The sequence below is a fragment of the Salvia splendens genome, chromosome 11, assembly GCF_004379255.2.
Source record: "Salvia splendens isolate huo1 chromosome 11, SspV2, whole genome shotgun sequence".
In the NCBI taxonomy this organism is placed as follows: domain Eukaryota; kingdom Viridiplantae; phylum Streptophyta; class Magnoliopsida; order Lamiales; family Lamiaceae; genus Salvia; species Salvia splendens.
The window spans coordinates 10,988,212-11,003,591 of NC_056042.1; the positions used below are offsets into that span (position 1 = coordinate 10,988,212).

The 15,380-nt window shown below is 36.4% G+C and overlaps 1 protein-coding gene across 1 annotated transcript; it reads left to right on the forward strand.

The window, feature by feature from the left end:
- Nucleotides 1-51: 51 nt before the first annotated feature.
- LOC121754090 (phospholipid-transporting ATPase 3-like) lies at nt 52-11,709 on the forward strand. The gene is made up of 27 exons (XM_042149435.1): nt 52-571; nt 2,034-2,099; nt 2,742-2,803; nt 3,485-3,566; nt 3,664-3,774; nt 4,495-4,572; nt 4,773-4,869; nt 5,786-5,892; nt 6,186-6,251; nt 6,512-6,633; nt 6,727-6,808; nt 6,899-6,976; nt 7,057-7,173; nt 7,284-7,424; nt 7,497-7,601; nt 8,070-8,212; nt 8,285-8,386; nt 8,479-8,542; nt 8,632-8,844; nt 8,978-9,143; nt 9,233-9,312; nt 9,402-9,641; nt 10,000-10,221; nt 10,302-10,469; nt 10,558-10,920; nt 11,002-11,108; nt 11,179-11,709. The coding sequence occupies exons 1-27, from the start codon at nt 407-409 to the stop codon at nt 11,501-11,503; spliced, it is 3,672 nt and encodes a 1,223-aa protein (XP_042005369.1). The 5' UTR covers nt 52-406; the 3' UTR covers nt 11,504-11,709.
- The last annotated feature ends 3,671 nt before the right edge of the window (nt 11,710-15,380 follow it).

The window sequence follows — 15,380 nt, forward strand, 5'->3', positions numbered from 1 at the left end:
AAATTAAATGTGACTGATTCAAAATCCCCTCCTATTTTTTGAAATCGCAACCGTCTCAACCACAACTGCGCGAGAACGGCGCCGTTGCTCCACGCCGCGGATGCATCCAAAGCAGCCGGATATTCGACTTCTCTCCTCCACGCTGAGCAACACGTGGCGGTCAATCACCCAATTTCCACGCGCGATTGACACAAATTGACTCTTCCCCTCTCCATCGTGATTGCAATCACACCATCAGTTCCCCCAATTTCTACTGTCTTTTTCTTAAATTTTACTATTCCACATTTTCATTCAACTCTTCAATTCCCGATCGCCCCCCTCCTTTTCTCCATTTGATAGGGATTAGACACAGTCTCTCTGCACATTCAGGCAATATCATAAGTTTTTCTGCGATCGTGGGAAAACAATGGCAGGGTGGAGAGGTTCTAGAGGCAGAGGTGACGCCGCGTCCTCTGAGGACCGCATTGCCTCGTCTCAAACTGTCCGTCTGGGGAAATTTCAGCCGCAGTCGCTGGGTTACAGGACCATCTTCTGCAATGATCGCGACGCGAATTCGCACACCAAATTTAAGGTTGATTGATTTTTTTATTTTTTTTTTCTTATCGTTTTTGTGCTGGTTGTGTTTTTGGAGTGTGTGGTTTAGAAAAATGCAATCCTTGGTTTATGACATTGTCAATTTCAAGGTGTTTGTGAGCGGGCTGGATATGTGATCTTTTGAGGTATATCGGGCTCTGAATTTAGGAAAATGAGGAATGGTCCATTGTTTTTAAGTAGTAGTACAAACTATCTAAGTGCATAACTGTCTGTTTGAAAGTTTTGGTCATGGATGATGGGAGTGATGAGCTTGTTTTGGGGAAGAGGAGGAGGTACCTTATTTGAGTTATCTGAAGATTTTGGTACCTAACGATTTGCTCTAGTTTGGAGCAGTTAAGTTCTATTTCTTTCTTTCTCAATCAACTCTACATGCAAAAGATCATCTGTGTGGTGGCAGAGATAATCCTTTATTTGACTATAGCTGATCAGTAAACATGACACATACACGATGTGTGGTAAATACAAGTACTGAATTTCAGATGATTGCATGGCTTCAGGGACGGAGCTAGAAATTCTTAATAAGAGGGGAAAAAATATACATAAAGATAATTTAAACATTCAATAAGGGGCAATTAGTGGAAGATTAATATAAAAAATTCTATAGCAAGTTAAAAATATTTAAATGTAGTTATATATGAGCAAGGACATTTGCCCCATTTAATATTAAACTAGATCCGTCCCTGCATGGCTTCAAGGTATTGTGGGTTGTTCATTATTAGTTGTTAAATAGATGGTCAGGTGATTGTCTGCAATGGCTTCTCTTTTGGACCATTTGGCTTGAATGGTACACTTTTAGGTTTTCTCTTTTTAGCTCAGGTATTTACTAGATACCCTTGAACTTCCTTCTGTAAAATAATTAATGGCTATGTTGATTTGCAATGATTGAGTATATAAAAGAAGTGATGTAGAAAAAGCATGTGGGCAAGCAGGATGGATGTGCCCTCCTTATGTTTTACTGTTTATCTCTCCTTTTGGGTTTGAAAGTTGAAAACTATTATGACATGATGCTGTATATCATTTTTATCCAGTCATTCCAGTGCCTAGCTCAAAGTATATTAAATGTCTCACTATGTTGGCCTCCTGAGCGTTCTTGTGCCCTTTCAGTGTTATTCGTTTATATTTGTAACACCTTCTACCTCCAATTGGGCTGTGTTATATCTTGTGGAAATTACAATCAGAAAAATTTGACTGAGTCACAGAGTATTCAGGAGAACTGTAGGAGGATGCATGGTTATTGTAGAAACTAACTGACTCAAAATAGTCTTATGAGCGTCAAATGAATGATTGCCTTAGTTGCATTTTCAAATAGGTAGGAAACTTTTCAGTAGCAGTATTCTGATTAACCTTGACAATATTGAGAATCTGAATTTATTATTAAGGCTCAAGCAGTGTGAATTACGTCTCTTGCTGGTAACCTGATTAATTCTGTTGATTTTCAGGCTAATTCTGTATCAACAACAAAGTATGATATATTTACATTTTTACCCAAGGGGCTATTTGAGCAGGTAAGTTTTCGTTGCTCTATTTTCAAGATTAGATAATCTTATACTCTGTATTAAACTAAAAATATTATTGTTGAACCCAATGTCTATGGAAACCTTCATTAGAATATGACAATTTGTATATCTTTGACTCACCAAATTATGAAGATCTAGTTAAAACATGTTCGAATATGCATGATTGCATGGAATTTATCAGCAATAAGGGATGAGTATTGGATTTTTTTTAATGTTGTAAGGGAATTTCTTTGACCTGTGGTGGTACTCCAAATATGGTTTGCAACAAGAGATACTTAGCTCCATAGAGACAAGTTTTGGACTATCAAATTGTTCTTTTGTACTCCATAAATGCAGATGGAAGAGCTTACTTGCTTGCTCTATGAAATTTGTTTCAAATTATATTACATCCGATAGCTTGATATCAAGACAAATAAATTTCATTTTCTTTTCGAGGAAGAAAATATTAACAGTTTACATCCTTGGGGAAAATTTCCACTATTGCATGACAAAAACAAGTTCCAATCATGAAACTGAATGCAAAGTCGTGTGTGAGTATTTAGTTCAACTTGATAGGGTCTTTTGAATGAGATTCTAAGATCCAGCTTTTGTGGTTGACCTGATTCCTTCTTGTTTAATTTGCGTTGACAGTTCAGAAGGATTGCTAACCTCTATTTTCTCATGATCTCAATCTTGTCATGCACTCCTGTGAGGTATGCTCCAGCCATACAGTTGTGCCCTCCATTAACTTTCAAAATCAAGTAACTTTGCATTACAACTGTAGACTTAGAAATCCTTATCCTACTGACTGAGTGGATTTTCAAATTAAGTGTGATTGTAGACTCAAAAATCATCATCCTAGTTGACTGAACACGTATCCAAGGAAACACTTATTAAGTAAGAATTACATTGCAAACTAATATTTTTATTGATTCCTTCAGTGCAGGCCAAAGTTACACTCTCTAGCATATAGTAAGTTACAGAATCCCAATTGCATAATGTCGTAATCATATGCTTGAAAAGTTGAAAGTAGATATCATTAAGAAGCCAATTTATGAGCCTGAGTTATCGAAGCTAGCAAACTGGGTTTTTCTTGGTGGCACTTATTTTCCCTACTTTTTTCTTTTATTTATTACAGTGGGGAAACAGTTTGAGCATTTTTCCATATTTGATATGTGTCATAGCCCATTCAAGACACCTTTCAATTAACTAGCTGAATCCACTTGATATTCTTTAATTTGGCTGTGTGCATTACTATTCTTGTTTGTTGAAATTACCAAGTGATATATTTGGAGAGAGTTTTGGGAGTTAACTAACTATTTAATTCTGCTCCCTGAAGAGCTGCACTTAATGTTGAATGCATCTGCACCTTATGAAGTTTTGTTTCCTTGCAGTCCTGTAAGTCCAATTACAAGTGTGATTCCACTGACACTGGTACTTCTTGTCTCCCTCATAAAGGAAGCATGGGAGGATTGGGTGAGTACCCAATCATTTTCTCTCTTCAGTCATCTGCCAGAGAAGAACCCAAGGCCAATCGCTTCTCACGTTGTTTTTTCCTTGTTATTACATGAAGAAACGTTTCCAAAATGACTTGTCAATCAATAATTCCACCGTAGAAGTGTTGCATGACTGGAGTTGGGTACCTACCTCTTGGAAGCAGCTGCAAGTTGGAGATATTATTAGAGTAAGTCAGCTGTTCTTTTGTTTTTTCCCTGTCACTGTCAGTCAATTGTCAAATAGTAGCTTTCTCTATCTGTTAAGGCTAGACCTTAAACTTATGATGTCTGCATGTATAAAACCTTCCTATTTTTGTTAACTTGATTATTAAGATTATCTGTGGTTTTGAAACAGATAACATGTTACCTATGGAGAGATTTGAATGTTCAATAATATACTCCCTCCATCCCACTCAAGATGGCCACATTCTTGAGTGGCATGGGATTTTAGAAGGAGTTGTTGGATGGAATAAGGTAGAGAGAAAGGCATTTAAATATTTTAATGTAGAGAGAGGAGAGAGGGAGAGTCATTTCCAAAATTAGAAATGACCATCTTGATTGGGACAAACAAAAGGAAGGTGGCCATCTTGAATGGGACGGAAGGAGTCTTAAAGAAGCTATAGATGCATTTAGTCGCTGGGAATAATTATATGTTTGTGCACTTGAAAGCAAGTCTATTTTGACAGCTGAGTAGCACTTTGTACCTCTAATCAGCCTCCTTTTTTCTGGTAATAGTCGGTAGATGATACTTTTTGTGTATCTGGCACTCTTTGGGGAAATGGCAGAAATCTATAGATGTTCATTTTTCTAAGACTAATTTATGAAGTATTTTTTATTTTAATTCGTAGTACTATATAGTAACTCTTTTGATTGTTTTGCCAATTAAATGATTGTTTGCCCAATAACAGGTGAACCAGGATGGATTCTTTCCTGCCGATTTAATATTCTTGGCCAGCACAAACCCTGATGGCGTATGCTATGTTGAGGTTAGCACTCTTTGCTTTAAGGAAATCATCTTTTTGATCTTTAGAAGTGGTAAATAATATATACTTGAAGATCTGGTCCATCTGTCATTTCTGTATTTCTTGTTCCCTGTGTTTATGTGCATTTTATGAATCTGGTCTGTATGTTTTTTTTTCTCACATTCTATTTTTCAGTTTCATTTCCATTTGTAGTTGTTTTGCAGACTGCAAATCTTGATGGAGAAACTAACTTGAAGATACGGAAGGCACCGGAAAGGACTTGGGACATTGTATCACCAAACAAAGTTTCTGAATTCAAAGGTTCTGTTGACTCTTTGTTGCTTGGCTCATTCATTATCTGAGCTATAGATTTACCTCCCCGACCCCCCTAGTTTTGAGTATAGCATTGCCTGAATAGAAGTCACTTGAACCTGTTCCATGATCATGTTCTAGAGTCTTTCCCAGTTGAACTGAAGTCAGTAAAATAACCAAAAGATAGGGCCCCTAGCAGTAACATGTAACAACACTAAGTTTGATTATTTGTCTGTATTTATTGGGTCCACTACAAAGTAGATGGTGATGTTGCTACTTGAGGTTATATTTGTACCACTTATAAGTTTTTATTTTGGGAGGATCAAATTTTTAGATTGTGAACTTTGAGATTTGAGTCATAAGCCAGGTTATTGGTTGAATGAATTGCTGAAGAAATATATTTGTAGTATTTTATGATCCACCCAAAATTCAGATTGTTCCATTGATCAAAATACATGATATCTTACCTGATACACCCACTTGTGAGAGATTTAGGGTAGTTTGATTTCGTTCTCCTTTCCAAATTCGACTTCCTATACTCCCAGTTTATTGGAGTATCATGGTTTTTGTAGAAGTGTATATTCATATTTGTACGTAAGTTAAAGATATGTTTGGATGAATAATTTTGACTTTAATAGTATTAGTTGTAGGTATGAAAACAAAAGTATGTTCGCTCTATTGTATAGTTTATATGTCTTGTTAATTTTGACCTTACATTTTTAGTTCATGTGGTGGAGAATAATTAAGTGGTGGCTCCCTCAGCAAGTGATGATCTGAGATTGAAAACGGGGTTTTATTTTGGGTGTTTTGAGTGAAAATAACTAGAAACGTCTTTGAATGTATTAGACAGTTGGCAGGATTTATTGTGGAAATAAAAACTAAAAAGGCCGTATGTTTGATGTACATAATTTTTTTTTAAATGCAGGTGAGATCAATTGTGAGCAACCAAATAATTCTCTATATACCTTCAACGGAAACTTGATCATTGATAAACAGATCTTGCCTCTCAGTCCGAACCAACTTCTTTTACGTGTATGAACTCGTATCTCTGGCGCTCTTCCTTCAGTGTATCAGATTCAATTTTTTTTCATTTGTAGTTGCTAGATTGGACTAACCTTTCTTACTGGATGAGACTATTACTTGTTCTCTCAATTTTTAGTTTTCTATTGCCATCATCTGCACAAACTGTGCTTGTATTTGCTTAGTATCTGTATGCCCTAAGAATCTTGTTATGAAATTTCTGATCTATGGTTTATAATTCTGCTATTATATCAACTGATGATTCAAATTGATTATTTCTTAATGAGTGTTTTACTTGTTTCTAGGGGTGTAGTCTAAGAAACACTGAGTGCATTGTAGGTGCTGTCGTTTTTACTGGGCATGAGACGAAGGTATCTTCGTTCATCTACTTATAATTTTTTTGTCTTATTTTTCCTACTTGTAGTTGATATTTTTGTTGACTTCCCCAGTGGTGGAAAATTATTTCATTGAGTAATGCTCCGGTGTTTCTATGGCTGTTGGGAGATTGTCAAATGATTTTTGACAGTCTCAGACTTTGGAGACCACTTTACTCTGTCTATATCATTGAAGAAGTAGTCATCTCTTACTCTGTATAATATGTATATGAGTGACTGCTATTGTCTAATTTCAGGTTATGATGAACTCCATGAAAATCCCTTCCAAAAGAAGCACCTTAGAAAAGAAACTTGACAAGCTGATACTTGCACTGTTTACTGTTCTTTTCTGCATGTGTCTTTTGGGATCAATTGGCAGGTTTGCCTATCATTATTAAGTTTAAAAGGTTGCTGCAGTATATTGTTCACATTTTTTAAAAGAAGTAATGCCACATTTTCTTGATGTTTTCAGTGGTATATTCATAAACCGCAAGTATTACTATCTGAGATTTGACAGATCACAGGCACAGTTCGATCCAGATAGCAGATTTGTGGTACGTACTTATTGCCTTTATTTGCTTGTCTGTTCTCACCTTGTGTGTTTTCCATCTCAGTTTTCTAGTTTTTTCTTTTGTTTTCTATAGGTTGCTATCTTGACATTTTTTACCCTTATAACTCTGTATTCGCCAATCATTCCAATCTCTCTCTATGTTTCGGTGGAGGTAATTTCCTGGTTATTTGTGTTTCTGCTTCTTGAGGCCACTGTTATTAAAATATGAACAGATTTTCTTGTTTATTTCAGATGATTAAATTTATCCAATCTACCCAGTTCATCAACAATGACTTGCGCATGTACCATGCGGAGAAAAATACCCCTGCATTGGCACGGACATCTAACTTAAATGAGGAACTTGGGCAGGTGGAAATTTTGCCTTGCTGATCTTTCAAGGGATTTCTTGTTTCTTTCCACCAGCATTAAAGGGATTGAGCACAACTGTTTCACCTCATTTTAATATGTTTTGTTGATAGGTAGAGTACATCTTCTCTGATAAAACTGGGACCTTGACTCGTAACTTGATGGAGTTTTTCAAATGTTCAATTGGGGGAGAGGTATATGGTACAGGTGTCAGTGAAATAGAGACTGGAATAGCTCAAAGGACTGGTGTTGAAGTATGTTTAGTTTCCAGTAAAGTGTCAAAACATGAGGTGTTATATGTCTTAATTTTATGCCTTTGATTTCAGGCTGAGACGCAATCAAGTGCAACACATGAAAAGGGTTTCAACTTTGATGATGCACGACTAATCAGAGGAGCTTGGAGGAATGAACCTAATCCTGATTGTTGCAAAGTAGGTTGAGTTCTAAATCTACTAAAAATTTACCAATGTTATCAATTAGCGAGTTGTTTAGGAAAGATGTTGACATCTACCTAAATCTACTAAAAATTTACTGAAGCTCTTTTGTGGCCTCTGTTCTTGGAATTTACTTTCTTCCTGCCCTTGTCCACTTGCATAAAATGAAATATCCAACATTTTCATTTCTCTCATGATCAAAGTTCAAGTGTGAAATGATAAATCTATTTTTGTGATCTCCTTTATCCTCAATCTTTAGTATTATGGTAACACTAATGAACAATTCTGTTATTATGTTGACTTATTTATGCTTCTTTCAGAGGGTTACTGGTAGGAACATTATTTATCGGGGAGAACTTTGCAGGATGAAACAACAATGCATTTACTCATCTACTTCCACTGCAGAGTCCTCTACTTGATGAGTTTTCATTGTCTAAAAAAGTTTTTATTTTTATTTATGTATAGGAATTCTTCAGGTGCCTAGCAATATGCCATACTGTGCTTCCAGAAGGTGATGAATCCCCTGAAAGGATTCGATATCAAGCTGCATCACCTGATGAGGCTGCTTTGGTCGTAGCTGCAAAGAATTTTGGCTTTTTTTTCTTTAGGTATGTGAGTATTGTGGCTGTTTTACATATTTGAGTACATTATCGCTTGAACGGGTCATGGCTTACCTGCAGACGTACCCCCACAAGGATTTTCGTGCGGGAATCACATGTTGACAAGATGGGAAAAGTTCAGGATGTTCCTTATGAAATTTTAAATGTTCTTGAGTTTAACAGGTAGTCTCACTTTTATAATCTGCTTCTGAATTTCTTTTTTAGCACGCAATCATTACTGTTTTTGAATAACGAACTCTTTTGGCATAGTTTAGTACACGGAAGCGCCAGTCTGTTGTTTGCCGCTATCCTGATGGTAGACTTGTACTTTACTGCAAGGTTACTTTTTTAGCCTTTTTTATATTTTGGTTAGGAATTAAGTTAAAACAATCAATTGACAACTTTCTTTCTTTATGATGGATTTACAGGGTGCAGATACTGTGATATATGAAAGATTGGCGGATGGTGACCCTGATTTGAAAAGAATAAGTAGGGAGCACTTAGAGCAATTTGGAGCCTCTGGGTTACGTACTCTTTGTTTGGCTTATAAAAACTTGAAGCCTGATGTATATGAAAGTTGGAATGAGAAGTATATTCATGCAAAATCTGCTCTGCGGGATAGAGAGAAGAAATTGGATGAAGTATGTGTAGAAAGTGTTTTCATATATGGCTGGTGCAGTTTTATTTTGTGTTACTAATTGCATTCTACTTAAATAATTCTTAGATTCAATAGCCGGTCATCAGTATTCACAGCCAGCATATAAAAATTTTCAGGTTGCAGAACTAATAGAAAAGGATCTTATTTTGATTGGATGCACTGCCATTGAAGACAAGCTCCAGGAGGGAGTACCAGCGTGTATAGAGACGCTCTCTCGAGCTGGAATTAAAATTTGGGTTCTAACAGGAGACAAGATGGAAACAGCAATAAACATTGCCTATGGTAGTGAAGTTGGTGGTTTCATTCTTTTTTTCCTGGTTTGACTACCTAGTAATTGTTAGCTGATGTATTCTACTATATCTTTACTACAGCATGCAGGTTAATAAATAATGGCATGAAGCAATTTGTAATCAGTTCAGAAACTGAGGCTGTCAGAGAAGTTGAAGATAAGGCAAGAGCCATACTTCCGACTCATGCATTTGCCATCTATATGTGGTGTTTTGTATCCCACCTCTTAAACCTATTGTAAATTGATGATAGGGTGATCAAATAGAGCTAGCTCGCTATATGAAGGAGATGGTGAAGAATGAGCTTCAAAGTTGTCATGATGAAGCACAAAAGTATCTTCATATGGAGTCAGGACCAAAATTGGCACTTCTAATTGATGGGAAGTGTTTGATGTACGCATTGGACCCCAGTTTACGTGGAATGCTCCTAAATTTTAGCTTGAATTGCACAGCCGTAGTTTGCTGCAGAGTTTCTCCACTACAGAAGGCACAAGTAAGGTTCCTAAGGTGGCATCTGCGTGTTTCACATTTTTTATCACTTTGATAAATAGCGGCTGGACATATAGTTGAGGTATATGCGTAACTGAATCAAAGTATGCCATTAATTGCTTCAGATAGCTTGCCATCATGACATGGATATGCCTCTTTAGTCACCACTTGTTTATTCTTGTTATTTTGCCAACAACTCTTAAAGTTCCTATTATCATCATCTGTTGATAACAACCCTCACAACAGATGACATAACGTTAATTCGGAGTTGATTAGCCCATCAGCCATCATGATCATCGGTTGTCCTCATCCATCTGTTATACGAACTTGGAAGCTGACTTCATCATTTTTTCTGCTTTCAGGTTACAAGCCTTGTTAAAAAGGGGGCGAACAGGATTACTCTTGGTATAGGTGATGGTGCTAATGACGTTAGCATGATTCAGGCTGCTCATGTTGGTGTAGGAATAAGTGGGCAGGAAGGTATGCAAGCAGTGATGGCCAGTGATTTTTCCATTGCACAGTTCCGCTTTTTGACGGATTTACTTCTGGTGCATGGTCGATGGTCATATAGTAGAATATGCAAGGTTTGTTCTTCTAGAGTTTTATACCTACCGGATAACATATTTTCATTACAGAAAATTACCAGCATCGAAATTTTGTGTAGGTCGTTACGTACTTCTTCTACAAGAACTTAACGTTTACGCTCACTCAATTTTGGTTCACCTTCGAAACTGGGTTTTCTGGCCAAAGGTTCTATGATGATTGGACCCAGTCTCTCTACAATGTCATCTTCACAGCACTGCCTGTGATCATTATTGGACTTTTCGACAAGGTTTTTTGAATGTTTGTTTTATCCTGAAACTTATTCTTCGACTTTGTATGTGGAAAATATTCTTGATTTTTGCACGCATTTTCTGTAGGACGTGAGTGCTGCCCTTTCAAAGAAATATCCCGAGCTGTACAAGGAAGGAATAAGGAATGCCTTTTTCAAATGGAGGATTGTGTTAACATGGGCTTTCTTTGCAGTTTATCAATCACTGATTCTCTACTACTTTGTCGTTGCTTCAAGTAAACGAGCCATCAATTCATCCGGGAAGTTATTTGGCCTGTGGGACGTTAGTACAATGGCCTTCACCTGCGTTATCGTGACTGTCAATCTGCGTCTCCTCATGATGTGCAACACAATCACGAGATGGCATCACATTAGTGTTGGAGGAAGCATACTGTTTTGGTTCATATTTGTCTTCATCTACTCAGGCGTGCCCCTACCTTACAAGGAGCAGGTAACATTTCTTGACCATTAATTCCAACACCTCTCATTCAATCAGACGCTAACCATCTGCGTTCGGCTACATATTGCGCAGGAGAACATCTATTTTGTCATATTTGTCCTGATGAGCACCTTCTATTTCTACCTCACTCTCATTCTCGTCCCAGTCGCTGCACTTTTCGGCGACTTCGTCTACATGGGGTAAGACTTAGGACCATTATCCCCCGTCGACGTATATGGTGTTTCATCTCCTTGTTCAATGCAATTTCAGGGTGCAGCGCTGGTTCTACCCGTACGACTACCAGATCATTCAAGAAATCCACAGGCACGAGGCTGACACAAGCAGGATTGGTTTACTCGAGGTCGGACAGAGCCAACTCTCCCCAGACGAGGCTCACAGCTACGCTGTAATGCAACTCCCAGGACAGAAATCAAGGCACACAGGTTTCGCCTTCGACTCCCCTGGTTATGAGTCGTTCTTCGCGTCTCAAGCTGGAGTGTACGTTCCACAAAAGGCGTGGGATGTGGCTCGGAGAGCTAGCATGAGGAGCAAGCCGAAGACGCCGAGAACTCCTAGAACGCCACAGAGGAATTAATCATCCTCAATATTGCACCCACCCGCTTTTTCATATTTATTCCCCACCCTCAGTTTCTATATATAGCAAATTTTAAATTCGAATGTATCATATCACAACAACTATAGCAATTTCTCATGCTATAAATTTTTGTTTCATATTTATTCCCCACCATCTTTGGGAATTGCCAGAATATATATACATTCATCTTTCTGAGGTTTTACAAATATCTTCCTTTGTCTTATTTGAATTCGTGTTTCAGTGAACACCATAGATCCAAAATGGTTTCATTCTACACTCAGGCTTTGAAAATGAGATTTTTTTTTGTTTGCAGCATTGTTACGCAAACCGCGTTTCACGTATGTGTTTTAAAAATGCATTTTGCGTACGCATTCATACTTCAAATTATATCTACCCAAAACAAAAATAATTGATTGGTTATCCGGACAGACTTAGCAGTTAACACGCTCATTTTTCCTACCAAAAATAATAATCTTTTATTTTAAATATTTAAAATGAATTTTATTTTCTAAAAATATCTAAATTTATTTTCTACTGCATAATAGATTAATAGTACTTAATGTATAAAACTAACAATTTTTTATTTATACTCATGTGATTAGTTATATTATTAATGTAAAATTAAAATAATTTAAAGGGTAATGTGTGTTTGAAAAAATATTATAATATTTTTTATTGAATGATTTCATTTATAGCAATATCTAAGTTTATTAATAATAATAATAAAATTCTCATTTTATACTTTGTCATTACGTATATTGTTATGAAAGAAATAATTTAAAGGGTAAAAATGGGTTTTTGAAAAATACTGATTGAAATATTTAATTTTAAATATTATGAATGATTTTTATTTTGTAGAAATATCGAAACTTATTTTCTTAAAGGTATAGTAATAAATAAAAGTAACAAATTTTCATTTATAGGTTATATTATTTGTATTAAATTAAAGAGTTGTAAAAGAACCTAATTGCTTAAAAGAAATTAAAATTATTAAACATATTTTGATATGGTGAATATTTAAGTTATCCACATGAGCAACTATGCAACTAACTCAATCTAATTTCAAAGCTCGATTAATTTTGAGTTGAGTATGTGTGTATGTACGCGAAATCCATTTTAAAAACGCAATTTGAATACGCTGCAAACTAAAAAAAGTCCCATTTTGGGGACCTCTTGTGTAGAATGACCTTGAAGTAGGAAATACGACGCATAATGCCCATTTTTATATCAATTGATTTCACTTTTCCATGGATTTAGTCATTCTCGAGAGCAATTGAAGGTCTAGACTTAGTGGCAAAGCCATGCTGGGTCCAAGGGTTACTTACATGTTTCTTTTTTAATTTTTAATACGTAAATTATTAAATTGCAGTTTAATTCTCCATTTATGTTTACTTTTATGTAAAAAAATATATTTAAACTAGTCAGTTTATGTAAATATTTAATTTGGATTTTGATTCCCTATTTATATCTAATTATGTAAAATTTTAATTTTATGATCACAATTTATCACATAAAGTAGTAATGAATTTCATTCACATATACATATATGTGTTTTTAATCTAAGATTTTTACAATATAAGAATAAAAAATAATTATTGAACATAAAAAAATATATAAAAAATTACTAATACCGGTAAATTTAATGTTAAATGATGTTTTTTATAATTCTTCAGTTATTTCGAACAATATGTATCTCTACTCTCTATTGCTATCATTATTCATATTTCTTTTGTAACCTCTGCTCATATCACAACTATTTTCAGCGACATTAACACCAAAAAATACTCTATATCTTTAAACCCCTCTCTCATTCATACTTACAAATTAGGGTTAACTGGCTTCCTACTCCGAGCAAGACATCATATATTTTGGGGCACGAGTATAATTAAGAATTAAAGTTGGAAGAAATAAATATACTCCGTATAATAGTACTTTATACCACACAAATATAGATTTATGAGGGCGGGAGAGTTTGAATTTCTGGTGAATACCATTAGATATAATTGTGAAGCTGAGACATCATATACGATACTTCACTCATAATGGTTCTTGACTACGTACTCCTATTCATTATAGCTTGATGTAAGGTTGTAAGATCCATCCGGATCCGTCTTTTCGTGCTTACAACCTCCATAACACCGAAGAAGATTATTAATACAAGAAACAAGAAGACGATAAGGAAAACTAACCCAACAAGATCACCAAGTGATAGTATTTCCTTGGGATAGGTCATGCTCAAGGAGAGTCCATAACTCACTGCAATGCATACATACCATCGACAGAAACATAGTATACATGGCTACAAACAAGAAACCGAAGAGTTTACTAGTTATTCCAGTGCTAATGATAAAGATTGTGACGAGGGATGAAGCGAAGGCAGCAGCATTAGCACGAACAAAGTATGTGTATGTTTTGGGATGAGTAGATGCCATCACTGATTTTCCGGCAATGTTTGATGATGTGTCCTCTTGCCACACGCCGCCCGGTGGGCAGACGACTGCTTGGAACGCCATGGTTGCTATCAGCACCACCACCACCATTGTCGTGTCATTGAAATGGGGGATCCATTTCTGCAATACTGACCGGCTTCACAAAGTACGTAACATTCTTACAATTATTCTTCGAGTAATTTTGTCTCGGGAGCTCTCATTCAAGATATCCTTCTCTGTATTGCCCATCGAAGATATCCTTTATTTTATTGCTTTTCACCAAGTATAGTATCATCTGAGATATTCATGCACTAATGTCGTTAGTTGGGGGCAATATTATAATATATACACAGTAATAATATAAACACGAATGACGAAACTATGCATTCAATTCTATAGGGTGATATTCAAAATTATAAAGTAAATTGCACATCCTTTGTCCCACAAACTTTGTATGGGATAACTGCCTTAAAAGACACCAACTTTGCCCAAATTTCGATTTTTCCCACAACCTATAAAATTGGCGTATAAAGTCACCAACTTTTGTCGGGTTGCTGGTATCTCCCAAATTGACCCGACCCTGTGTTTTCCGGTAAGTAAGTGTCTCATGTGGCATGCCTGAAAGTTGACGTGGATGTCATCGGAAAAGGGGTGAAACGACGTCGTTTCTAACACCTAAAACGACGTTGTTTCACCCCTCCAACCTGCAATTAGGTTTAAATCAAACCTAAAATCGATCCCGATTTCAAACGCACCCAAAATCAAAGGCCATCATTCAAATCGCGATTCAGCCTACAAATCTGCGACAATATCGAATTTCCTTCCATCTGTGGCGAACGATTCACCCGTAACAAGGTAAGATCATAGCATCAATTTTAGGGATTGGAATCCCGATTTTTGAGACATCACATTTGAAATCCCAGATTTTGAATATGCGATTGATTCTGTTGGTGTTTGGGTTCGAGTTAGGGTTTGATTGAGGGTTTAGGGCTTGCTTGTAATCCCGATTTAGGGTTCAATTTTGAATATGCTAACTTGTGCAATTGGCAATTGGTATTTAGGGTTTATAATTGTGTTTTTGAAATCCCGATTTTTGAATTTGCAATTTAGGGTTGTGTTGGTTTTAGGGTTGAGTTTAATGTTCAATCCAGATTTAGGTTTCAATTTTGAATATGCGAATTTGTGGTTCCCGAATTGTGGTTGGATTGGGCGATTTTGAATGTGCAATTGGCAATTGGTATTTAGGGTTCATGACTGTGGTTTGAATGTTCAATTGTGTTAATAGTTCAGGATGATTGTGGTTTTGGTGTAGGATGTCCACGACTTCCCAGAATTCGAGCAGAATGACTTGGCCGAGGTTTGAGGCAGTAGTCTGTGAGCACGGCCTTGAAGCTGATGTGGTGACATCAAATACAGATGCCAATCCCGGACGACGCTTCTATCGTTAC